Source organism: Sycon ciliatum, chromosome 1 (assembly GCF_964019385.1).
Source record: "Sycon ciliatum chromosome 1, ocSycCili1.1, whole genome shotgun sequence".
In the NCBI taxonomy this organism is placed as follows: Eukaryota; Metazoa; Porifera; class Calcarea; order Leucosolenida; family Sycettidae; genus Sycon; species Sycon ciliatum.
Window position 1 is genome coordinate 47,812,516 of NC_088643.1, and position 24,674 is coordinate 47,837,189.

The following is a 24,674-nucleotide window of genomic DNA, read 5'->3' on the forward strand; positions in this document are numbered from 1 at the left end:
CCAACGGTGCATAGACTGTAATACATTAAAATAAGCACGGTCTAGGCTAGGAGGGTGCCCCCCCCCCCCCCCCAGTTCTTCGGCGACCGACAGTACTGTAGTGTGTTGGGGAAAACAGCGTAACATGATATTGTATAGTATTAGTAGTACATTTGTAGTGTTCAGACTGCGCACCACAATCGCACATGTGTTGTGTCAGCAGCACGCAGACTGGCATGAAGCACATCTTTCTCATCAAGCACACACCACTACTGACATGCAGCGCACACCGGCAGGCACAACGACGACGGTTATGGGCTAAACAGTAGAGGTCAATGGAACCTTGCGAACAGCACCAAGTACGTACAGGAGCCAGACCGAAGCATTGCCCACACCAACAACAGTTACAAAACCATCACCAACCAACCCATGATGGTAAAAACATAATACTAGTAGGGCTGGACACCGATCTAAGAACTGAAAATAGAAACTGTACAAATTGGTGTGGGTGGTGGGTTGATTGGGCAAGCTGGTGTGGGTGGTGGGTTGACTGGGCAAGCTGGTGTGGGTGGTGGGTTGACTGGGCAAGCTGGTGTGGGTGGTGGGTTGACTGGGCAACTGGTGTGGGTGGTGGGTTGACTGGGCAAGCTGGTGCATAGCACAAACCGGCCAAAGGAAGAAAAAAACAAGACAATGGGGGGTGGGTGCCCTGGTAATGTTCCTACTAAAATACATGTTAGAATATGTACACGTACGCATCAGCGTCCGCCTAGAAATAAAGTCGTACACTAATGACAACACTAGATACCGGTACTTCGAAGTAGGTCAGCCAGTAAGAGGACTGAGTATGTACAACAACAACCAAGAAGGATTGAGTTAGCCAGTGGCCTTGTGCTACAGATGCTATGCAGTCAACTCTCAACTTGCTCTGTATCGTCAGGGATGGCTCAAAGAAGAAGCGGGTGCTCAAGACTGAAGCAACGCAGCCAAGTGCGACGATCCGTTGATCTTGCACTCGGGCAACAGACCGGACGGCTTGCGCGGTGAGTCCAGCTTGATGTAATGGCAGAACGTCAGGTTGTACTGGTTGGGAAACTCGCTGTACTGCTTGTCGCAGCGCCGGTAACCACTGACATGACGCTCGTCCACGGCATGAAGGCTGGCACCACATGACGAGGACTGAACAAAAGCACAGAATAGCATGGGCACACATGAACGCCAACACACGCACACAAACGAAGCAAGCAGCATGTCACATCCACACAGCGGACAAACGTTCAATTTAAAAACATATACATGGGGGAAATACGGCCCAACAAAGGCAGCAGGCATCACCAGCTAGAGCAGTTGCCGGTAAGCCCGAGCTCACAGGATCAGTCCAAACATTGCTACAGTCCATTTCAAAACTATAGACGCGTACCTAGGCAAAAACCGTTATGCCAGCATCTATACAACAGAAAATCTGTGATCACTTTGTGCATAAAGTTTTCCAAATTGGGCGTCTGTTGTCCAATCGTTTAGAAACTAAATGAGAGTAATTGTGGAGCGGACCTGAGCAATACAGTCGTCCCTCTCTAATCCGGCACTTTATAATCCAGCACCCTCGATAAACCAGCACAATTTTCAGCAGCCAAAATGTCCTCTTCATGCACATTGCAGCAGTAAATCAGATTTGTTAATCCAGCACCCTCCCTAATCCAGCAGATTTTCGTGGCACAAATGGTGCCGGATTATAGAGGGACCACTGTATTCCGAAAACTATTCTCAAAACGTTCCAGCCAAATTTGAAATATTTCAAAAACACTGCGCGTCTATAGTTTTTATATGGACTGTAGTGCTTTGAGAAATACACTCAAACTTCTCACACTCGAATTTTCTACCAAGCGGATGGTCTCTGGGTCGAAGGCGGCAACTCACCTGATTCGCAAACAACGAGAAGCTGAACTTGCCGGGCTTGAACAGCTCAATCACACGACTCACCAGGTCCGAGTAGGAATCCTGCCAGTGGAAACACGCATAGCAACAACAGGTTTGAGAGCAGCAGCATTCAGTGCATTGTGAACTGCTACTCACTATGGACTACATCTAATCATTGCTGACGATAATATACTAGTAATTATCACTTTTCACCACTGGCTTGTGCCAAGTTAGTTGTGGATGTGTTAGCCCATTTCCTGCACTTCTTTGCCAGTTGACATGATCGTGACATGTACATGCCTTGGAGTACTGGACAGTCATGTCCGTGAATGTTCCTACTCCGTACTTCCTGAAATGTATGGATTCTTTTCTTCCCCCCCAATTCTTTCTAGATCCACTTTATACCAAAGATATTCTATTGCAATGTCCTTTTTCCTCCTCCAAAAATCCATTTTGGTACTTGTATCACATGCATTTAGATACTGTTGCTATGCCTTCATAGGCTTCAATAAGTTCTGTTTGGACGGACACAACATGCTGATGCCCTTTTTCCTGACTCGTGCAGAAGATCCTTCTTCCTTTTCTCGCCAAATGTCACTCTGCATGGTCACGATTACATACACATACACGCAAAATCATGTACCGTGATGATTTTGTACATGTACCGGCATATATATGAGTGTGGGCTGGGGGGGGGGGGGGAGCAGCATCGAGGTCGGATCTTGCCGGACCAACCAAAATGGGGCTGCTACGGGCCTGGTACAACTTTGAACTTTGTATGCAGCTACTCTGCAATGCCCTCCCAAGTCTAGTTGCACATTATTTGGCATATCAATATTGCAAACGATCAAAGCAGAACACACCAGCAAGGGCAGGAAGCATTCCAAGAGCATTAGTAAGAAACCGAACCACTGTCACCTACTTTTTTTAGGGGGGGGGGGGTACAACTTTTTAGGAGTAATTTTGACTACATTTTGGCTGCACTTTTGAGTTTATCGACAAGGTGGAGATGAAATTTGAAAATGTTCTTCGGTGAATCTCTGGGGAGGAGCCTTCTCTAGCCTCCTATAGTTTTATTTTTACTTTTGTACAACATTTGAAAAAGTTTTATGAAAAGTCTGTGTTATTTTTCCACGGATCTTTCATAAAACGTTTTCAAATGTTGTCCAAAAGTAAAAATATAACTATTTAATAGAGGCTAGAGAAGGCTCCTCCCCAGAGATTCACCGAAAAACATTTTCAAATTTCATCTCCACCTTGCCGATAAACTCAAAACTCCAGCCAAATTCTCCCGAAAAAGTTGAATAATATAGGAATGGGTCTCGAAGAATTTGGAGATCTTTCGCACATGTGAAGCGTCAAAGGGGCCGCGATCTTGAGCGACACGAATGTAGTACCCACTAGCATGCACTGTGCGTATGCGAGAAGAGAGGATAACGTGAGAAAAGCAACGGAAATTAATTCTTGTGCAGGGCAAATCCCACCACCCACCTGCGGCAAGTTGGTCTCAAAGCTTGCGTACGAGCACTCTGGCTGTGGTGTGATGTGAATAGTGAAATAACAATCCTGAAATCAACACACACAAGTACACACCATCACACGCACAAGCACAGACATGCAGACATATTTAGCAGATGCTTGACTATCCATTTGATATGTACAAACACAGGTCCAGCTAGAATTATAGGTTTAACAGTGCATAGGTTAGTGCATAGCAAGGAGAGCCTTATGGCTTGTTAGCGCCCGACAAGGTAGCCCGGGGGCTAACATGGAGGGTGGTAACAAGCCATTCGGCCCGAAATGCCATGCACCATTTTAGAACGAGGTTATTCCCCTAGCATAGAAGCTGACCAAGCAGTTATTTTTCAAACAGGGTCAGAATATTCTTCACCAATTCGAACTGCACTGTAACAAATAGAACACACGATGCAAGTATGTATATATCTCTATTTCGGGTAGTTTTATGGCTTGTGTGCAGAGAGAATGGAATCAAATGAAAATGAAATACAGCGCTCTTGGTATGAAATTTGTTGGTTGCAAAGTAAAGCCTATGAAACAGTGCGCTCACAAGCTGCCACAAACAAATAGAAAACTTTCCGCCTCCAGGTTTCTGCTCACAGTTCTGGCCATTGCATGGCATCGCCATTGCTGCTTTTTGTGTGTGCGTATACCTAAAAGAACCCACCGGCTGAAAACTAGGCAGGCCCTTTATGTTTAGCATGAAAAGGGCGCACAGAAATTACTGGAAATAAAGCACTGGCGAAAATGTCTAGTTTACAGTATCACATGTACCGTGCGGAAAACAAAACAAAAAAAGTCTCCAAAGACGACAACAGGATGTTCTTTGTTTCAATGCAGTTCATGGAGTGCCAGTAACAAACTACACACTACGAACAGGGGAAGAAGAAGCAAAGAAAGCACAGCATGAAACCAGTAACAAAGAAGAACTCAGTGCCAGTGCATGTACATGTACTTACGCCGAGCAAGCCATTCATTGAGTAGCCGACTGGCTCGAACAGAGCATCATCAATGATAGCACCGGGGAATAAGTCTTTGATGCCTGACACCTGCACCCACAGCACAAGCATACGACCATAGCACACACACGCACACACACACGTGCACACAGACGTGTACACACAAGCACACACATGCACACACAAGAAGGAGTTAGTCCCGTGAAGTGAGCACACAGCCAGCCATGGAAAGGAATACAATTGCACGTAGCACATGTCAGGGCCACCAAGACAATGCGCTAGAGATACATGGAGGTTTACACAAGGATACACACAAATATCTTGGGAGCAGAATTCTGTCTTTCGCATAACTTTTCATCCAACCCCGAAGTTCAGTGTTCACAGAGACAAAACTTTAGCCTATAACTAGACAAGAAGACATGAGCACACCTAGCCCACACAATGAGTGCTTAGTTGAGTGGTGAAGCGTACCCGAGTGGCATCCTCTGCTGTGGCACTGTGTTTCTTCGTAAATATAGTCATGGTCTCTGTATCCAAATTATCCATGTAAATCTGAAACATAAACACACACAAGTAAAAAAATCAGCGAGAAGCAAACCCAAACATCGACAACTGCACAAGTACTGCGGGCTCACGTCTGGAATGCAACGAATCTTGTGATTTTGGCAGAATTTATCCATGGGCCAGGGGAATACCGTCACGCTGTCACACCGTCCCCACATCAATCAAACCAGGCGCAACAAACAGTACACAGCCTACCTCCAGTGTCTGGTCAGGTACGATACGAGGCAGTGGCTGGTCCAACATGTACAGGTACCTTCAAACAGAGAACAATAACAGAGGATACACAGTAAGCTCTATGCGGCACACGTCAACAGCACTCGTAACTTTGTACTTGGTCACTATGATGAGTGGATCGAACGCAAAGCTTAAAAACTACAGGTAGTTCCTTTTCCAGATACCGGTATATGAGATCCTCACACAGTGAAGCAAGAGAACAGTAAAGAAAACCGAGAGGTACGTACCATCGATCACCGTTCATGCGTCCCATGCAGTAGGCAGCACCGTCTGAAACACACACATACACAGAAAATAAAACTTACAAGAGCACTCAAAACCTCTCTCTCTCTCTCTCTCTCTCTCTCTCTCTCTCTCTCTCTCTCTCTCTCTCTCTCTCTCCACCCGTGAGCGGTGCATGTGATTACACCATCAACAACAGTTATAAGGGGTTAAAGATGTTCATTCGCATTTAAGTTTTAACGTATGCGTATCTGCAAAGACTGCATGGCTGGGTCATTGAGTACTAATGCTATGCATTAACAAAACTCCGTAGTGTGATTTGTTATCTTATGATATCGGTTCACAACCACGGTCAACGTGTGCAAGCAACCCTGGAAGGATACATCTTTACTTTTCCATCCTCGCCCAACAATAAGCAGAACAAAGAAGAGAATAAGAAAAGGACACGTGCATGGGGTAAATCTTACTTGAAAAAATCTTGTCTAGATAGGCAACCTCATCGTCAAAGCGCCGGTGCATCTGTGTCTGTAGCTCGGGCTTTTCAAAGTTCTTCCGAGAGTAGAAAATGTCCTGGATATGCGGTGACAAAGGACAACGAAATGATCAAAGAGGAAAACGTCAAGATACGGCGTGTGTGCGAGTGTACGCGCATTCGCTGCACAAGCTGAATCATCCGGGACACAGGAAACGGCGTGACTTCGGCTAGCACGAACATACCGATGCAAGTATACTCTTGAATACTGCGGAGGTGACTGATAGATTGAGATGGGAAGAAATAGAAAAAAGGAATGCAAGATGTAGAAAAATAACACATCACATGCAGAGACAAGCAGATAGGCATGTCAACATACTAACCACACCTAATACACCCACACCGGCACGCACCACTCGCCACAATACCACCGAAAGAAAACTCACCCTGACGTTGACGACGTTACACTCGCGCTGAACAAGGCTGATGAGCGATGGCACAGCAGCCAGCAGCGTGGTGACACCACAGGTCTTCAGGATAAAGCGATCCTCGGCAATGAACATACTACTCTCACTGCATCAACATGCAGCCACAAATCACACAATAGAATAACAAGTTAACAACTGTAGCCTCGAGAGCATCCAATCCCACCTGCCAAAGTATGTGACATGCCATGCTAATGATTGGGAATACGACAACAACGGGAGGCACCGGTTCAAAGCTATACGGGGAATGTTGAGGAACACTCTTGTATGATCGTATGCACTTCTCAAAATCTCTTGATTGGCAGGGAAGAATGTCCAGCTCGGAGTCTGCAACTAGTAGTACAGTAGTTTAAACTACTTACCTGAGCAGGTATGCATCAGTGACATCATTTGACTTCATGTTGATGATTTTGCAGCTGACGTGCTCCAGCACAGTCTCCCAGTTCTCCCTGCAACGTTAACATCCCACACAATGACACGCACACACGCACATGTACATTTACACCAACACACATGCGCACACCAACACGCACACATCCATCCACACATACACCGACGCCAACAGACAGACACACGTTACAATGTTCGTATCAGACCTTGTGATTTGAGGCGAGCGATTGCTCTCGCGCCATCGCGCGCCTTATTTTCTTGGAAGGTGCACTTTTTGTCGCGCGCCTGAAACTATTTTTGGCTGCATGTACGCTTTTCGGAGTGCAGCGCAACTACTACTGTACTATGACTAGTACGAGTGTATGGTGTCAAGTGCACTCATCGATCCGTGCGCAGGCCGGAACTGTGCCCGCTCGCTGTTATGAAACAGACTAGACAGTGAGTTAGTCATGTGTAGTGACATGCACAGTACTGAGTAGGCAAGTTCACTGCACGTACACTGTGAGTGTGACACAGGCACTGCACTGGCATGGCGCCCAGCTAGCCTGGCATGACCTCGGGGCATTTCACACGTCTGGATGAATGATTGGCAGATTGCGGCTTGAACTAGTCAGAGCTGTGCCGCGTAGATCTACCACCACTCATGAAACACTGCAGTTCAGCGGGTTTTACGGACCCCTGCATGCAGCGCAGGGGCCCGTACAACCCTCTGAACTGGCGCCTGGCGGGTCCGAGTAGCCAGATAGACCGTAGTCTGACATAGACTAGTAGTGTGACATAGACTAGTAGTGCTGGTAGTTCTGCTAGTGCATGCGTTGCAAGTAAATGCACCCAAATGGCGCTTTTGTCCTCTTACTCTTAGAATAAAAGGCCAATTGGTCAACTGGAGTTGATCATACCAGTTGTTTTCTTTCCTTGCGACATGATCCCTTGCTGGTGATCTCCTGCTGCTGCTAGCAGTAGAAATGTCGAAAGGGAACAGTGTGCAGTTGTCCACTTTCCTCAGCTGGAAAGGAGATGAGGACATAGGCTTCAATTCGGTGAAGAAGGAAGGTAAAGCGCTGGTCGTGAAAGTGTGGTGCAAGTCGTGTGCGAAGTATTCTGACGTTATCCGGAGCGACTCTATGGCTGAGAGGTCAAGCGAAGGTCGATGCGTTGAGGTTTGTGGAGGGATCGGACTACGTGACGAAGCACGCTGTCACTCGACATTTGTCTGGACAGGTAAGTGGTCAATTCAATGTCGAAAGTAAAGTCGATCGGACTCGCGACCATTCTCCTTGTTTTCTTCGCTTGTTGTCATGTAGGCGCATAGCATCGGAGTGAGCCATGCGAAGCTATTGGGTGACACCGACAAATCATCGTCGACGTCTGCATCAGGGAGCAAGGCAACACAAGCGCCTCAGCAGCCAAGCATCCACACAGCTATTCTAGTCCAAGCGGAGGACGCATACGGAAAGCTCTTCCACACTGCATATTTGATGGCAGTTCACGGCCAACCGTTGTCATCTTTCAAGACAATGGTGGAAATTCAGAAAGCATCCAGAATGTTTTCTCTAAAAAAATGATATCAATATTATAATGTGCTGTGTTGTTGGAGTGAGAATTTTTGGATCACTCTCCTACAGCTCGCCTGACACAGGCGAGGAGAGCCATAGATCACTCGCCACCTATTTTCAAATCACAGGGTCTGTCGTATAGATGTACACATAAGGATCTGCCAGCGGCCCAGAAATGACGATGAGGGTCTGTCAAGCCTCAACACTGCCTCAGGGCATGAAAGCTTAAAATTGCAATCAGCCAGGAGAAAAGCATAGCACCTCACAAACACCCAGACAACTACTCATATACCCATCTTTGGTCTTTTGACATCAACATGAAGCCCAAGCAGAATGGAAGCCCAAGCAGAATGGAACCCCAAGCAAAAATTCCCCAGGGATGAATACTGGCTGTATCGGAACATACCAGCACATACAAGAAAGAGACAGAAAATTGGAGAAGTCAGTGATCTTTGAATCTCCGGACCTATCCTCCGTTTTTAAACTCCATATTCCCCCTCTTCCCACAAGATACAGTCAATCTTGTCAATATGATCAGGGAAAGCAGTACGTGTCAATATGATCAGGGAAAGCACGTATTACAGCACAACACGCAACATGCATGCAAAGATCACCGGCACCGAAGACCTTACCTGCTGATAGAACGCAGGGACTTTCCCTTGCGAGCACCAGTCTCATCACAGGGAAGCTCGAACCATATTTCCAGCAACTTCTCCGCTCCTTCAAAGAAACCCACAGAGTCCCAGTCAAAGGATGCCCGGCGCACGCGGTCCAGCGCCAACCCACTGAATACACAAGCAGACAGACCACAAACGAAAAAAACACCACACCAGTGAGAAGCGATTCAACGAGAGCGAAAACAAACAAAACCGCATTGCCCACACACAGCACATATGCTCTCTCTCTCTCTGTCTGTCTGTCTCTCTCTCTCTCTCTCCCTCCCTCCGCCTGTCTGTCTGTCTGTCTCTCTCTCTCTCTCTCACCTCACACCTCAGACCTGCCCATCGCGGAAGCGATGATAGCGAACAGCTACGTTAGACATAGCAACTAGTGCTGGGATTACACCATTCAACAGCTTGCAAGGCTGATGAATCGACCGCCACTAATTTTAGCCTGGTATCCACCACACGGCTGATTGAAGCAGCTTTTTTTCTGGCCAGTGAATCCCTATTTTTCATTTTCTCTCTCTCTCACACACACACACACACACACACACACACACACACACCTCAGACCTCAGACATGCCCATCGCGGAAGCGATGATAGCGAACAGCTATGTTAGACATAGCAACTTGTGCTGGGATTACACCATTCAACAGCTTGCAAGGCTGATGAATTGACCGCCACTATTTTTTAGCCTGGTATCCACCACACAGCTGTTTGAAGTGACTTTTTCTGGCCAGTGAATCCCTATTTTTCATTTTTCCATTTTTTTTCTACACACACACCACACCACATACTCCGGCATACACTGGCTGTTGGTAACCACCCAGGAGAATGAAAGAAAAGTCAGGAAGAGTCTGAGAAAGAGAAGAAAGACGTGTGTGACCATAATCGTCGGGAATCGAACCCGCAACCTATCGATTGGAAATCGCTGCACATACCACTGCACCATATGGGACACACACACACACACACACACACACACACACACACACACACACACTTTCTTGCTTTCGCAGAAGCAGGCGGGCGGACTCTACAAGATAAGAGGGACTCTCAGCAGCGTTCTGGCATTTACCGAGGAGATTCTAGCGCTTTTTCAAGCACGCACCAAATCAAGTGCTGTCCTAACGTCACATGTGAGCTCCGTGCAACAATTTCATGCGTTCTCCTTTTCAAATCTGGCTTTCTGCATTTTTCGGCTCTTAGACTTGCTTCGCAAGAGAAAGGTCCTCTTTTCTTCTCTTTTTTAGATGCTCGAACGAGAGCTCACACGGACGCACCTTCAGATTACCCAATAGCGTGTCGTGCGGAGCGGCGTGTACAGCACTGGCTGCTGTCGAAGAACTGGGGGTTCAGAGTCGTAGCTTTGGCCATTCTTATTTTTCATGTAAACATCTCTGTATGGCTGAGCCACCATGTACATGCGCGCATCCTGCGCCTGGTAAAATTCTAGCCTGTTCGTTCTTCGGCGCCCGGCAGTACTGTACGCCAAGTCAGAAGCTGCCTAGGAAAACGCCTGCTCCAGGACAGGTGGATGCCTTATCTGAGTGGTTCCCCTAGCAGGTTTACTGTATTGACTTACATACATGATAATAGTGTCCACTGCCACAGAAAAATGGCAGCAGGATCCAATGGCAGGTGCAAAGGTAAGTGAGATCTATTCACCGTCTTGGAAAACCAACGTATTAAACATTAGTTTATAATGATGAGAAAATTGCGCATTACGGGTACTAGCCATGCTTATCAGGTAGGCGCAGTCACTACATCCCATTGTACGTGCATTGAGAATATCGCAGAAAATACTCACCTTCTGTCTCCATTGTTCTCTGCCATTGTTGTTAGAGCTGCTAGCTGTACTCCCCGGACAGGTGACCAAAAAACATTTTCTTAATCCTTGTAGGCATGCAAGGTCCAGCTCACCGCAGCCAGTCAGATCTTCTTGAACAATAATAGAATCTTCGACAGGGAAATATAACGACCACGGCCCAAATATTATTGCAAGCTGGTCTGTAGTTTAGTTGTACAGTCAACTTCGCCAATAACGACATTCGGCGGGGCATCAGAAAAGTGTCCTTATTCGCGAAGTGTCCTTATAACCGAAGTCCCATTTGAATGTATGTGAACCCACATTTTGAATAGTATGACATGCATATCAAAATCAAGCTCTTTTCTTGCTCTATGTCAATGTGTACTTTATTTTCATATTGCAGTTGAAAGGAACTAAAAATTCAATATGCAAGGGAAATTAATTGAAAAATATGCCTTTTTGAGCCATCTACAGGGCCAGAGACATGTACATGTGTGATGATTACTGTACAATCATGTACAACTACATGTACATTGTATACATATACATGTAGGTGTGCTGGTAAATCCAACAATTTTGAAGCCAACATAAAAAAGGAAGAAAAAGCCCCCCCCCCCCCCTTGGCTGCATTTTCTTGCATGTGTGCCTTTTTAATAATAATATCCATCACCATAGGTTCTGGTACTTCTGCATGACAGGTACATGTACTTGACTGACAGGTACATGTACTTGAGATAGCTGTCAAAAGCCCAGAAAGTCGTTATTCAAGCAGTGAATATGACCTCGGGGCACTAAAAGTATGTCGCTATACGCGAATTGTCGTTATTCAGATAGTCGTTATATCCGAAGTTAAATGTATACAGTTAGATGGGACTTTGCTCTGGGCATGGAAATTCGGTCGCTATTCGCGAATTGTCGTTATATCCGCAGTCGTTATTAGCGAAGTTGACTGTAGATGTCTGGCTTTCGACTTCGACTACACAAAATAACAGGGACATCTGAGTTTGTGTGTCTTTGGAGGAAGTGTGGCTGATTACAACAACAAAAATAGACCGGTACGGTCGAGCGTGAGCAAAGCTTTTATTTGCACCCTCGAGGCCTCGAGCTCCTGATTTATCTGTTATCTGGCTTCATCCATCGTGCACGCGTTGCATGCACGCCACGCGACTGCGCGTAGACGTAGCTAGCTGTATAGAGCTACGCATCCACGGCCGGCCACGTCATGACACGCAGCCTAGTCACGTAGATCTCCGTAGATCGACGTGAAACGTGAAACAGACAGTCATGCCATGCATGATGCCATTTGACGTCAGCTGATCATGATCGTACAACGCCGGACCGTGATGGACCCACACAGCGGCACACTACCCTTCTAAAACCATTTTGCGAAAAAGCTTTTGTGCTAACCAGGGTGGCCGAGTGGTTAAGGCGTTGGACTTAAGATCCAATGTGCGTATGCACACATGGGTTCGAACCCCATTCCTGGTAGTGGGACCCTGCCTCAGCACTTTTTTTCTCCTTTTTTCAGTTGTTCACATCATCAGACATCAGAGAGTAGTAAAATACCGGCTGTTACATTTCTCACTCTTGTTTTAGGAAACATCACAATTGTACATGTACGAGTGGACTTCACGATTCAGGCATAGCAGATTGTCATGTCGAAAAGCCTCTTTCTTGTACATGTATATTATACAGGCAAAGCAAATGTGCTTACATAATATTATGACATGTCCACGTTCCCACACATGATGAAGTTGTGCATTGTTCCCAGAGTACAAGTGCAATGTGCATGTACTGTAGCGGACATGGAAATCCAGTCGATTGACCGGGGCCGGCGCCCTCAGCGCTTACACTGTGCGTGCAGTGCACATGTTGATCCGATGGGACCAGTGCGCTGCAGCGTATAAATGCACATGTGTACCGTTTATCCACGGCTGCATGGCCAGCGCCCTGGGGCCGCTAGACGTGCGACCGGATTTCCATGTCCACAACAGTACATGTACCAGCGAACTCACAATGTCATGCTCCATGCTCTCCAATGCTATGCACATACCAATATGCAGATCTTCTTCGAAGTGGTCAGGATACAGTACCAATTCAGCACTATCAGGACTCAACCTGTGCTTCTCAGTGCTCACTACCAGCAAGAGTCCATACTGCTCCTCCTTCCCCTCTGACTACAAACTCTTGCCACCTATCTTTTTACTTGGCATGCAGGTCACACAGACACATGGGAAACTTTTACAGCAGAAGAAAAGCATTGCAGAGGTCAAGAGTGAGTGAAAAGAAGAATCACTAATCAGCAGTATGAGCAGGGAATTGGGTTGCAGATACGCGTAGAAAGACGCAGCACAACCCAAAACGGAGACATAGCAAAGTAAGTATGTACAAGCAGCCACTTCAAGCTGAATCACTATAAACAATAGATATGCTGGCACTGGTGATCAAAGGAAAGCGATAGTCTCTACCGTGTACAGCTGCCAGCAACAGCACAAATACGTTTGATTATTTTAAAAAGCATTAGTAATGGTAGAAATCACAGTAAGAGCAGCAGTCACAGCATTATTTACAGCAGCAGTATGTACAACAGATAGCAGTTGAGGGAAGCAGACAAAATCTGACAGGGTCAGGTCAGAGCCAGGGAGGCATAATTTTTTATAACAATTTAAGGAAAGGCCACATTCAACAATTGCAGCAGCTCCAAACACTGCGTAATATTCATCAAGCAGGAACTGACCAGCATTTCCAAGCCATGTGTGTGTTTCTGGCAGCTCAACTTTTCAACAGCACTAGATAGGATCAGAGCTCGTTCTGACGCCTCACTTTGGCTTGGGCCCATCAGAAATCTACAGTGCAGAAGTGGAAGAACAAAGCAACAGTAGTTAGAGCAGTGACCTGGCACCAGGGATATACTGAAGTAGTCGTCACATGCTGTCCCCATTCACAATTATTCATGCCATATTTGACAGGTATCAAGGGCCATACCGTACCCACACCACACCCCCTCTCACGGTACTGGCTTCAGTATAAACCTCAACGTCTTTGTAAATAAAGTCACTTTTCTGCTCCCATGTTGTGGTCGTAACATGGCGTCAGAAGTGGAATTCGAACCCACGCCTACGTAAGTAGAGTGTGCTGCACAGCACGCCCTGAAAACCGAAGTCATGCACTTACACACTTCACAACACACGCCTACAGCGGAGTGTGGCCGTGACACAACAGGATGACAGAGACTTTGGTTCAGAATTATAAGCGCATTAACAATATTAATTTTTTGTGCAAGACATACCTGACTGGGACCAATACCCCAGGGCCCAAGTCAACCCAGAGCACAATACCACACACAATAGACAACTAACCCATCTGCGCACAGTACAAAAACCCGCACAACTTCTCCCTTTTCTACAGCTGATCTTCTAACGCCAGAATGTGTACTTTGAAAAACGTTACGAATACATACCGTGTATGTCTCCCACTTCTTGGCCGGGTCGTAGGGTTCCCATCGACTGCACGGAAAGATGTGCTTGTTACGTTCGTACCAGCTACGGCACACCACTTTACCAGCATGAGACTGCAGAAGTACAGCACACAAGACATGCCACAATTTTTTTTAAAGAAAAAAAAGTTAGCCGGATTCGCGGCCGCATCGCCTGATGTGTTGAGGAATACATCGCCACAAATGCAATAGAAGAAACGTGGGTACTTCGAAGTAGTAGGATATGATGAAAAATAGATTATTTTCAAGTAACATGCGCATAGCAATGAATGTGATACGTGAGTTCAGTTTGTTCAGTCAGCAGCAACAGGAGGGATGCACGTTGGAACTCGTCGAAACAAGTCAAGAGCAACGCCACGGTCACTGGGAGCTGCCGCTTCATGCCCTGCCCAGGCATTAGCTTACACTGCACTGTGTCAATTCTTGAGTACTCCATACTGAGTTAGGGGGCATAATCGGAGGGTAGCTTGGAGTCATGTCACTGGTGTGAATGAGATTGGCCAGAGAGTACATGTGCTGGAGCATGTGATGGAGTTAGAACCAAGTCAGTGAGCTACAGGCCTGACAAACACAATTCTGCGCATGGGTGGACACAGCTACATCAGCCATCAGGTGATTGTACCCTGCACTCCATATCAATGGCGGAGATCAAATCGAGACTGTGTGGTATCGAATTTTCAATACAGTCATGGACCAGAAGTTGCACTTCACCTGCCACATCTAGCATGCACCATGCGGCCGCGGGAAAGCAGTTTGCCAAAACAAATCTACAACAAAAATGAAGAGGACAGCAAGATTGCAGTACTCACCTCGTGTTTCTCCGTGTTAGCATCGTTCACCATTCGGACATCATCGTGAACATCGAAGCTGAACAAAGGACCTGGAAGCAAGTGAACGAGCCAGAAAACAAGACGACAACGAGCATGGAATATCAATATGCAACACGGGGATGAGCAATTATCATGCATCTGTACATGCGCGAGGAAAGCAGATACAGTGAAGCTTCAGTGCTAAGTACCCTGGATAAAGCATACTTTCCCTATTGCATTGTGCTACATGTAGGTTCTCGTTTCCAGTAGATGGCTTCCCACACATCCTCTCTGCGGCATGCACCCTGAGTGACTCGTGCTGTTCTAACAACTGTACATCATTTTATAGAGCACTCTTTTAGGCCAAGCCAAAAAAGACTGATTACCGTCCTTTGTCGCATGCTGCGGAGGGCGCTGGACCTGGCTTTGACAGGTGTACTATGTCAAATCTCAGGAATGATAAAACAACACTGGGAAGCCCCAATTTTTGGGACAACCGGGGACGATAATCATGCAATTCTTTGGCTTGGCGCTGAGGAACCTGAAACTTGACTCTTTCTCCTTTCCCCGCACCACTTCCACTTCATCTCGCTTCCTTTTAAAACTCGCAGACTAGGTGGTTGCATGCCCTTCGGTGTATGCTGTCAGTGCCTGTCATAATATCATGTCACCCCCACCCACCTCACACAGGTGCACGTTACACTATTGGCACATATCATTCGCTTGAGTTGCCCACGCTTGCTGTTGCAGCCTTCATCAAACTCATCATTAGAACACTGTAGTCAGTGCAGCCTGATGAACTGATGATCGTAATGCATGAAACTCCAAGTAACAGCAACCATGCTTTATTTTCCCTAACGTTATAAGGCTCTGCACCTAGGTGCATCGAGCACTCTCCCTCGAGCTGCTGCAACTCACTCTGAGTACTAGTACACTGAAGTTAGATCTATTTTATTTCTCAGCCATGGTCTTAGATCATCCCACAATGACTGCCTGGAGTTTCGTCGAACTGCACCAGGAAAAAGAGACTTGACGTACTACCAGAGCACTGTTGATGACAACAGAATGTGTCGGTGATACAAAGGCCCAGAAAATAAATAAATCATGCACCACCTTGTCTACTATCTACAACCAGTATCCAGTACATGTTGTTGTTGTTTGGCTTTATTTAAAGTGGAGTTCCAAAACAGGCCTAAACCTAATGACAATGGTCCCACATACCTGATTTTCCACGTGCTTTGGTCACGATAAAGTCATAGAAGGTGTAGTGCTGCAAACGGTGGACAGGTTTACACACAGCAAATCAAAAAGACAGGTTTACACACAGCAAATCAAAAAGACAGGTTTACACACAGCACATCAAAAAGACAGGTTTACACACAGCAAATCAAAAAGAAAAAGAGAAGCAGGAAAATAACAATTACAGAAGCTATGAAAATAGTAATATCACAAAAGCAGCCTTACAGAGGAAGCTCCCCCTCCGACCATTTGTGCATGACTACAAAAAAAAAAAAAGAGAGAGAGAGAGAGAGAGAGTAAAATCTGAGTATTGCTGCTTCACGTAGTTTGAATTGTTTATGCGAGGCGGTTGACACATTCAAAACACTCCGAACATGCATATTTCCCAGAATACGGACATGTGCAAGCATACATGCACAGGCACTTACCTGAGGGATGATAAGATCTTCCTTGATATACATCAGGTTCTCCGTGGATACACCTCTGAAGGCAAAGGGCGCACACAATACACAGTCCACACAAGGCTGAAAGGCCACGACTTAAACAGGCACATCAAAAAAAAAAAACTGGCACTGTGTGGTGAAGCACTCTACCGCCCAGGTTTCATACATATACACGTAGCTAGGACACCAGGGACACGAGGTTGAAGTTCATTTGCTGCAGTTGTACACAGCAAGCGGGTGTCTCACAGACTAAATTCATAGAAGTGCACCTACCTCAACTCTGTGAAATGGTCCCGCAATTCCTTCATACAGGCATTGAGGAAGTCGTGGATGGAGTTGCCCTTCTTCATCTATGAGCAGAGAAATCAGGAGAGCCGAAGCTTTATTTACCAACACGCAGCAGACAACACTACCAGACAGACAAACAGACAATAGGGAGGTTCCGGAGTACGATTTTTCGTGCCAAAATCCGTGGAGGCGCTACGGATTTTTTATACGTCGTTTTCGAGCAGTGAAAAGTTCCGAGGTACGGAACTTATGTGTTTGCCGTCATTGCCTAGGTTACGATCGCAAACACGTCACATTCCCGCGCTATGCTTTTTTATTTTGAAAATTTGTACCGAAATCAAAACTTCCCGCGGAAAATCGATGTTTCTCGTACCAAATTTGTACGCGAAAAATCTTTCTGCACTCGATGACGCAAAATCTCCATACGAAATATGGTTCGTATGAAAGCCAGTCCACACGGATTCTCCATGCCGAAAAATCGTATGGAGCACGCCTGGAAAAAATCCGTAGCGCCCATACGGATTTCGGCACGGAAAATCGTACCCCGGAACCTCTCTACTATCACAAAAATCACAGTTGCACTTACAGTTATTGACTTCTGACTTATACATGTAAAATTGTAAAGGAATCGTAAAGGAAGGAACCCAGAGAACACCTTCGAGCTGACATGATGTACCACCGTACACTGTCACTGAGAGAAAATACATGTAGTGTCATTCTTGTGTAGATTCTATGTGCCGTATTTTCCGGTTTTTAGTCGACCCTTTACGACCTCAAACCGAATTTAAAAAAAAAGGGTAGTCGAGGGGCTTAGCCACTATTGATCATATTGATATTGAACAGGTAAATCGAGGCCCCAAGTATTGGGGGTAGTCTTATAACCGGGGTAGACGTATAACCAGTAAGATACGGTACATGTACATTAAAAGTGACACTCACCCTAGCGACCTTTCGATGTCCGGTGCCATCCCAGTAACTGTACGTGATTACAATTTCCTCACCTGGAGAGAGAGAAAAAAAAAACAGAGAGTCAGTGAGGTATTCAGGGGATACTGATGTGGAACTGGGCTTATAGTCCGGGGCCAAATTAGGAAAAAGTCACGTCTAATAGATTTCGTTCCGAGTGAGGGGGCACCGAAATTTTTTTTCTAGATCGGAAGTATGACCATGGTGCTACATGAAAAGAGAAAAATAAGTCCGTGAATCGCCCAGGAAGGCATCGAAATCGATCATCTTTCCTGGCCGCCATTAACGCCTACTGTAAGACATGTTATTATAACGAGTCGCAAATTTAACGATTGTCCAAAATTCATAGGTTAACGAGAAGATATGTTAACGATCTTGCAGTATTCTGCCATATCCACACACAGCATATATGAAGCAGTACGGCCTCAACGGATCTTATTATAACGAAGAAATGTCATCCGTTAAAACGTTAGATTTGCTTCCTTGTTATATATACATGTCTTACAGTAAATGACGTGCATCGAAATGTCATCGGAACAGTGCATCTCAGGAGAGACACTCAGCATGCGTAAAAAGCTCTCAGTTTCAAAAAATACCACGTGGCGAGAAATAAAAGATGAAGACGCTGCGCCAAGTGGTTGAATTCTGGTTGTGCTGTATAGCTCGCAGTGTGTCCTTCTTTGTACACTTGAACATGCCTAATTCTGGCTCCGTGTTGACCCAGAGCACTTATCTAGTTCCTCTTCATATCTCTTCGAGTAGAGACCAGTATTCCGGCTGCCTTTGTCACTGAATTTTTAGTAGCGCAGAGCTACACTTTATCTCTGACAAGACAATAAAACTCTTGTCGATGGCGATAAACACAACGACAGAATTCAGCGCTGTTCCCAGCCATGAAGTACAGGTAAAGAGTAATAATAATAATAATAATAATAATGAGTGCTGAGGGTCATGGAGATGCGTCGAGCAGGCGCAGTACGCGTCAAAGTGTTTCCGTGCCTCAGTTTGGACCTCGCAGCAAGATTTGTATTTTTTGTAAGCAACTGGAGAAGCGTTTGCCCAAGAAAAACACGATGCAGAAGACATCTCATATGGAAACGGATGCAGCGGAAGCCAAGTTGAGACACGCAGCCGTCGTTCGAAAGGACGAGGAAATGCTGATCGCTATTGGCTCTGTGAGCAGCCTTATCGCGCGAGAAGTGCACTATCATAAGTTGTGCTATGGTGACTACACCAGGAAAGCGACGCTAGACCGGATTGCTCGAGATAGTACGTACATGGAAGAATTGAGTACTGAAGAAAGTCCGCTGGACAGATCGTTTGCTGCTCTGCTGTGTAAGGTGGAAGCAGTGCTGTTTACCGAAAGGCTGCCAGCGAAGATGACCGACCTGACAGCATTCTTGAATAGCAAACGGGAGACTGCTGATGCTGATCATAGCGAACTACGAGCGGATACGGTGAAGGAGAAGCTTCGAAGGCATTTTGTTGACCGAGTAAACTTTGCTCGCCCTGATAGTCGGAATGAGTCTGAAATCGTGTATGCAACGGAGCATTCCCAGCAGATAATTGCAAACCTGTTCAGCCAGACCAGCAAGGAGCAGGAGTCTGAGTCGTACTCTGGATCAGATCACGATGATAGTGACTCCAGTTCTGCTGCATCCACACGGAGACATGAGCGGCTGGTTGCAATGGACGAAGTGCGCATTGTATATCATGCTGCCAGAATCCTGCGGAACAAGATGTCCGACCATGCTGCTGCCATGGACAAGGAGCATCAAAGTGAACCTACTGCGCTGACACCAGACGAAGGCGCCAAGTCCGTTCCTGGTTTGTTGCACAACTTCCTGGTGTGGGCGATGAACACAGAGTACGATATGGACATAGTAAGCGAAAAGGTGCGGATTGAGGACGCTGCGCTACAACGTATGTTACCTCCATCGGCCACAGACTGCTCTATTCATTTCTAACTCTTTTCTAATAGGCTTTATAGATGTCACATGTACACTGGTCACCAATATATTTGTACAGTTGTCAGTGTATGCATGCATATTTAATTACGTATGTACAGTAATGTATAGTTGCAGTAGATCCGATTTTATAATTCACCTTTGAGGCCCACAGTTAATTGGGAACTCGTGGCCTGGCACGAGGAAAACATGGATGCAGTGAATGGGATTTTCGGTCTTTGACCACTTACTGGTGAGCTGATCTACTCACCTCCCACCGCTTTAGGAGCGGCATCTGCGCCTTGATCCTTGAAGGGTGGTGGCGTTCCTACGGATGCGGAAAGCCCGGCTTCCAGCCGAGTCTCACGTGAACCATGAAATTTATTTGTTTTCAGTCAAACTTGGCCTACTAGTCATACGTATTGGATATGATTGTTTATATCCAGCAGGAATTTTGTCAAAATATCGCATAGTTCTCCTGTAAATTTGAATTAACTGATTTGTTGCCATGGAACCATCATCAATTCTTTCCCCCTTCATTGTATGACCTTCCCGATGGAAATTTTGATTGAATGGCATACCATTTTGCAGCATTTTGAATATACTTTACATTCAAATCGAAAAAAAAACTTGGTGCCCTCTTACCCGGATCGAAACATCAAAAATAACCCCCCCCCCCCCCCCCCCCCCTGGCCCCCAGACTATTATGACTAAACAGAGCTTTGTTGAAACCTACCTTAGGCGCCCGCCCGCTTACGGAACCCCAAAATGTGGTCATCACGTTAAGGTGATCATTTTAGCCAGAGTCATTAGACCAGAAGTACCACCACTAGTCTTGGTCCTGGCTTCTCCTGTACATGAGGTTGTACTCCAGGACAGGTGGCTACCTTATTAGAGTGGACCAATTGATATGTCATATTGCTTACTGTACACGTGTACATATGTTTGCTATCTTGGTAGCTTCACACAGCTATACACCACTACCCATATTGGTAGCTGACAGACAAACCGGCATGCATGCTATCTTGGTAGCTGACAGACTGACAAACGGACACACACACACACACACACATACACAAACTGACAGACGATGCACATCAAAGCACAGCTCTGGCAAGAAAATCTCACTTTTCAGCTTCTCCTGCTGAGCCTTCCACTCTGTCTGCAGCTGTTCACGTTCGCGCCTCTCAGCTTCCTACACATGGTGGAGGAAGAGATGAAGAAACCGGGAGAAAAACACACACATTTAAATTGAGGGAAAGTTGCAAACGGGAAAAGTCTGAAGAAAAAATTGAGTGTCACCAATTATACATTAGGTGAGGGAATGGAAAGGGAAAAACTTGATCACCGTTCATTATTCAAGGCAAAAAGACATTGTACAACTGCATGTACTGTGGAAAGCTACTCCCTTACAGTTGGTGCAGTCACTCGTGTTAGCTCTATATTTCAGCATGATGACGGCATTCGAGCAGGTTCAGAATGTCACAGATGGCCAGGCGTACACACAAACACATAAATGCATGCCAACAGGGCACTTGCCTCTCGCTCCTGATCGGGTAAGAAGGATGTGTCGACTGTGGGGTCCTTTCCAAACTTCTTTTTCTTTGCCGGTGGCGGTGGTCTGTCGTCGTCACTTGATCCATCACCATCTTCGTCTTCCTCGTCACCGCCGAATGATAGGACTTGCTTGGACTGTCTCTTGGCGTTTGCCTCCCTCCGCTTCTTTTCTCTCTTCTTTTCTTCCTCCTTTCCTTCGACGGCACTGCGCAGAGAAGACAAGTGACGATTGAAATCTTCCTGATCAAGATAAACCTCAATCAAAGAAGTGTTGGTTCAGGCGAAGTGGAATTTGAAGATAAACCCAGCTAACAACCTATAAGAAGAAGACCTACATAAGTCAGCCTTGACATCATTCACACCAAATGGTCGCTTAGCTTTCCACCACCAAATCCTACTTGAACTATTTGCTTCATCCATCTTGAAAACATAGGGAACGGACCCCTCAGGCCGGGATCTGCCAGCTTAGTAGAACATACCTCAACATGGCACCGAGTCGAAAGAGTGGTTCGTGTACAGGACAAGAAAGTTATGGGCCACATGGCAAAAAAACTTACCCGGCTAGCTTCTTGGAATGCTGCTCCACCAGACTCTCGTGTTTCGCTTTCATTTCATCCAACGTCACCAAGCCTACATAACACCGCGTCAGTCGGTATCCAAAAGAATGCAGCACACACACAGTCATTATAATAAGCACACATTATAAAATGTACGTTGGCATGCACGCATGATTGCGTCGACTGTACGTCTCCTCTTAGGCTTCAGGCCCCCAATACCTAGGTACTTGCTCACCACCACACACAAGAAATACAGTGGCATGAAATCACAATACGTGAAAACACATCGGCTAGTTCCACTGACATGTGGAAAGAGTCACAGAGCACCACGCATCTTCGTTGTTTCATGCCCTGAGGCAATCATCAGACAACTGATAAAGCCATGCATTCATATGCTGGACATGTATACAGAACCTCAAGTGAAGAGCTTGGAAAGATACATAGATAGTCGCAGACTTACCGACGGTGGTGGATTTGAGCTGCTGTTCGACGACATCGATGTGAGATGCAAACTTGTTATTGATGATGCCAAGGCGTTGTTTGTTCTCCTGTCATAGAGTGATGGTTAGTGAAAAAGGAAATCAATGGCAACTGTGCCATCATGGCGAAACAGAGAGTAGCACAATGAAGTTCTGCAGGCGAATGGTTCCAACATCTTCTCTAAGTGCACCATCGCACACGACCTTAGGGAAACAATTGGTGAGCACACTATATTAAATACGTTAAAAAAAGTGTTCTCGGAGATAAAGACACAATGACGCTTAGAAGAGAACAAACTGCAGGTCCTTCACAGCAACATTTTCTGAACCTTTTCAACAGCTACACTGTCATACCTTCTCATCAAGGGGAATATAGGCAAAAAGCAAAGGAACAAGAACAATGAAATACTTGTAAGTACAGCGGAGAAGTGATAGAACAGCGCAAAGTCGAGCGGCCAGGATCAACAACGGTACAATGTGTGAACCCACACACATAGAAGGAATGACAGGTTTTTTCGCCGTTGGACAGTATGGTTGTGTTTTTGCAGCTCCTGGTCTGGAGTGGTCTTTGAGTAGATTTTGTGCATTGTGGTTCGCCCAAGTCATGTCAGCCGATCAGGGTGTTTGTTGTCGGTGCAACGGCACTAAAGGCACCTGCTTGGGCTGTGCTTGCGTGAAGGCCGGGCGTAATTGCACAAACTGTTCACCCGCCAACAAGAACCGTTGCCAAAATCTCCACTCTGCCTCAACAATCTCGGCGCGCAAACCGTCCAAGCCTCAACCCACGGGCACGGGTACGGTAACTGTCGTTGGCGGTACGGCAGATGCGACGATCGCACGAAACCCGAGAGCAGCCACGGCCGAGGAACTCGCCATGGTAGTGCTGGGCGCTGCCCCTTCAGCGCCCGCGCTTGTTTCCAACTCACAACAGCTAGCGTGGGACTTGCTCGAATCTGCTGAGCCTGGAAAGACGAGAACGGATACTTGGTAAAGATCCTGATATCCACGTGGACGTGGCCTGAGACAGTCAAGCAGAACAGCTGCTCGCCACATAGGGTGACAGCCAGCGTGAACATCATATCGCTGCAGATGCATACATTTCACTGCCTCCACATGTGCAATCAACAACAGGACCGTTTACACTTGGAACAATGGACAGTCAAGCCACGCAAGCTGCCATTCATGCAGCATACGAGGAAGCAGTGCACTTCAGGCCGAACACATTCAATGTGCCTCATAGAACTAGAGGCAGAGATTTATCTCCACACTCAGCAGCTATCTGCAATGCTTTGGAGATGCAGGTCGATACGAGGGTCAGGCAATCAAAATTGCTTTGGTATTCCAGCAATTGCTTCTACAACAACCACATGCATCTTCATCAGTCATTCGCTAAGAGTCTCCAGGCCCGCCTTGACCTCTAGAATCGTGGTGAGCTTGACGAGCTTCTCTATGAATGCCGAACTATCTAGCACCTCCTGCAAGCAAACACGTCATCCCTGAATAGCAGGGCCGATGAAGCCAAGAGCCTGTGCAAACCTCGTGACCAATGGGAAACAGAGCTCCACCACCCACATGTTGGCAGGCGGTGGTCGTGGAGGGGTGCTGGACCTGGATGACTCCGTCAATGGAAGCACCGTTCGGGATCTCCTCAAGGCCAAGCACCCGGTGGGACAGCCTCCTCATGCAGAAATACTGCTTCAGGGCCAGGCACCCGTGCCTCCCCACCCTGTATGCTTTGAATCACTCAACCGAGATGCACTACGCAAGGCTGCGCGCTACACACCCAAGGAGCTGCCGGTCCATCCGGGGTGGATGCTGCCTCTTAGCGGCAAATGTGTACATCCTTTGCCGACACATCGGACCAACTGTGCGACACTATGGCCAAGTGTGCTCGTCGTTTCGCTACTACATACGTGGACCCGGCGTCACTAGATGCCTACACCGCATGTAGGCTGATTCCATTCAACAAGTGCCCTGGAGTCAGGCCAATTGGCATTGGGGAAGTCTTGCGGCGTATAGTGGGGAAGGCCATCCTCGAGGTGATCCACTTCGAAGTCATGGAGGCTGTTGGCAGTCGAAAGCAGCGCCAAGGCTCATGCTGCCCCCGGGGCCCTCGCATGGTTT

The 24,674-nt window shown here is 46.6% G+C and overlaps 2 protein-coding genes and 1 non-coding gene across 3 annotated transcripts in view; 1 reads left to right on the forward strand and 2 right to left on the reverse strand.

Annotated features, from left to right (window-relative positions):
• Positions 1-290: 290 nt before the first annotated feature.
• On the reverse strand, positions 291-10,980 carry LOC135829853 (S-adenosylmethionine decarboxylase proenzyme-like). Its single transcript, XM_065342240.1, has 12 exons — positions 10,771-10,980; positions 8,929-9,081; positions 6,713-6,799; positions 6,312-6,438; positions 5,861-5,963; positions 5,399-5,441; positions 5,133-5,190; positions 4,845-4,925; positions 4,374-4,463; positions 3,388-3,462; positions 1,897-1,977; positions 291-1,158 (listed from the first exon to the last, which is right to left on the reverse strand). The coding sequence occupies exons 1-12, from the start codon at positions 10,794-10,796 to the stop codon at positions 946-948; spliced, it is 1,137 nt and encodes a 378-aa protein (XP_065198312.1). The 5' UTR covers positions 10,797-10,980; the 3' UTR covers positions 291-945.
• Positions 10,981-12,175: 1,195 nt separating this feature from the next.
• Trnal-uaa (transfer RNA leucine (anticodon UAA)) lies at positions 12,176-12,258 on the forward strand. The gene has a single exon. It is a non-coding gene; the product is annotated as a tRNA-Leu (tRNA).
• Positions 12,259-13,009: 751 nt separating this feature from the next.
• The window catches only part of LOC135829864 (protein FAM50A-like), a 14,514-nt gene continuing 2,849 nt past the window's right edge, over positions 13,010-24,674 (reverse strand). Inside the window, exons 2-12 of the mRNA XM_065342251.1 lie at positions 22,532-22,619; positions 22,072-22,144; positions 21,497-21,719; positions 21,086-21,152; positions 17,985-18,046; positions 17,031-17,107; positions 16,743-16,797; positions 16,297-16,345; positions 15,076-15,146; positions 14,231-14,341; positions 13,010-13,616 (exon numbers count right to left, since the gene is read on the reverse strand). Coding sequence (XP_065198323.1) covers positions 13,590-13,616; positions 14,231-14,341; positions 15,076-15,146; positions 16,297-16,345; positions 16,743-16,797; positions 17,031-17,107; positions 17,985-18,046; positions 21,086-21,152; positions 21,497-21,719; positions 22,072-22,144; positions 22,532-22,619 — 903 coding nt within the window. The 3' untranslated portion in view covers positions 13,010-13,589. The remainder of the gene's footprint in view (positions 13,617-14,230; positions 14,342-15,075; positions 15,147-16,296; positions 16,346-16,742; positions 16,798-17,030; positions 17,108-17,984; positions 18,047-21,085; positions 21,153-21,496; positions 21,720-22,071; positions 22,145-22,531; positions 22,620-24,674) is intronic.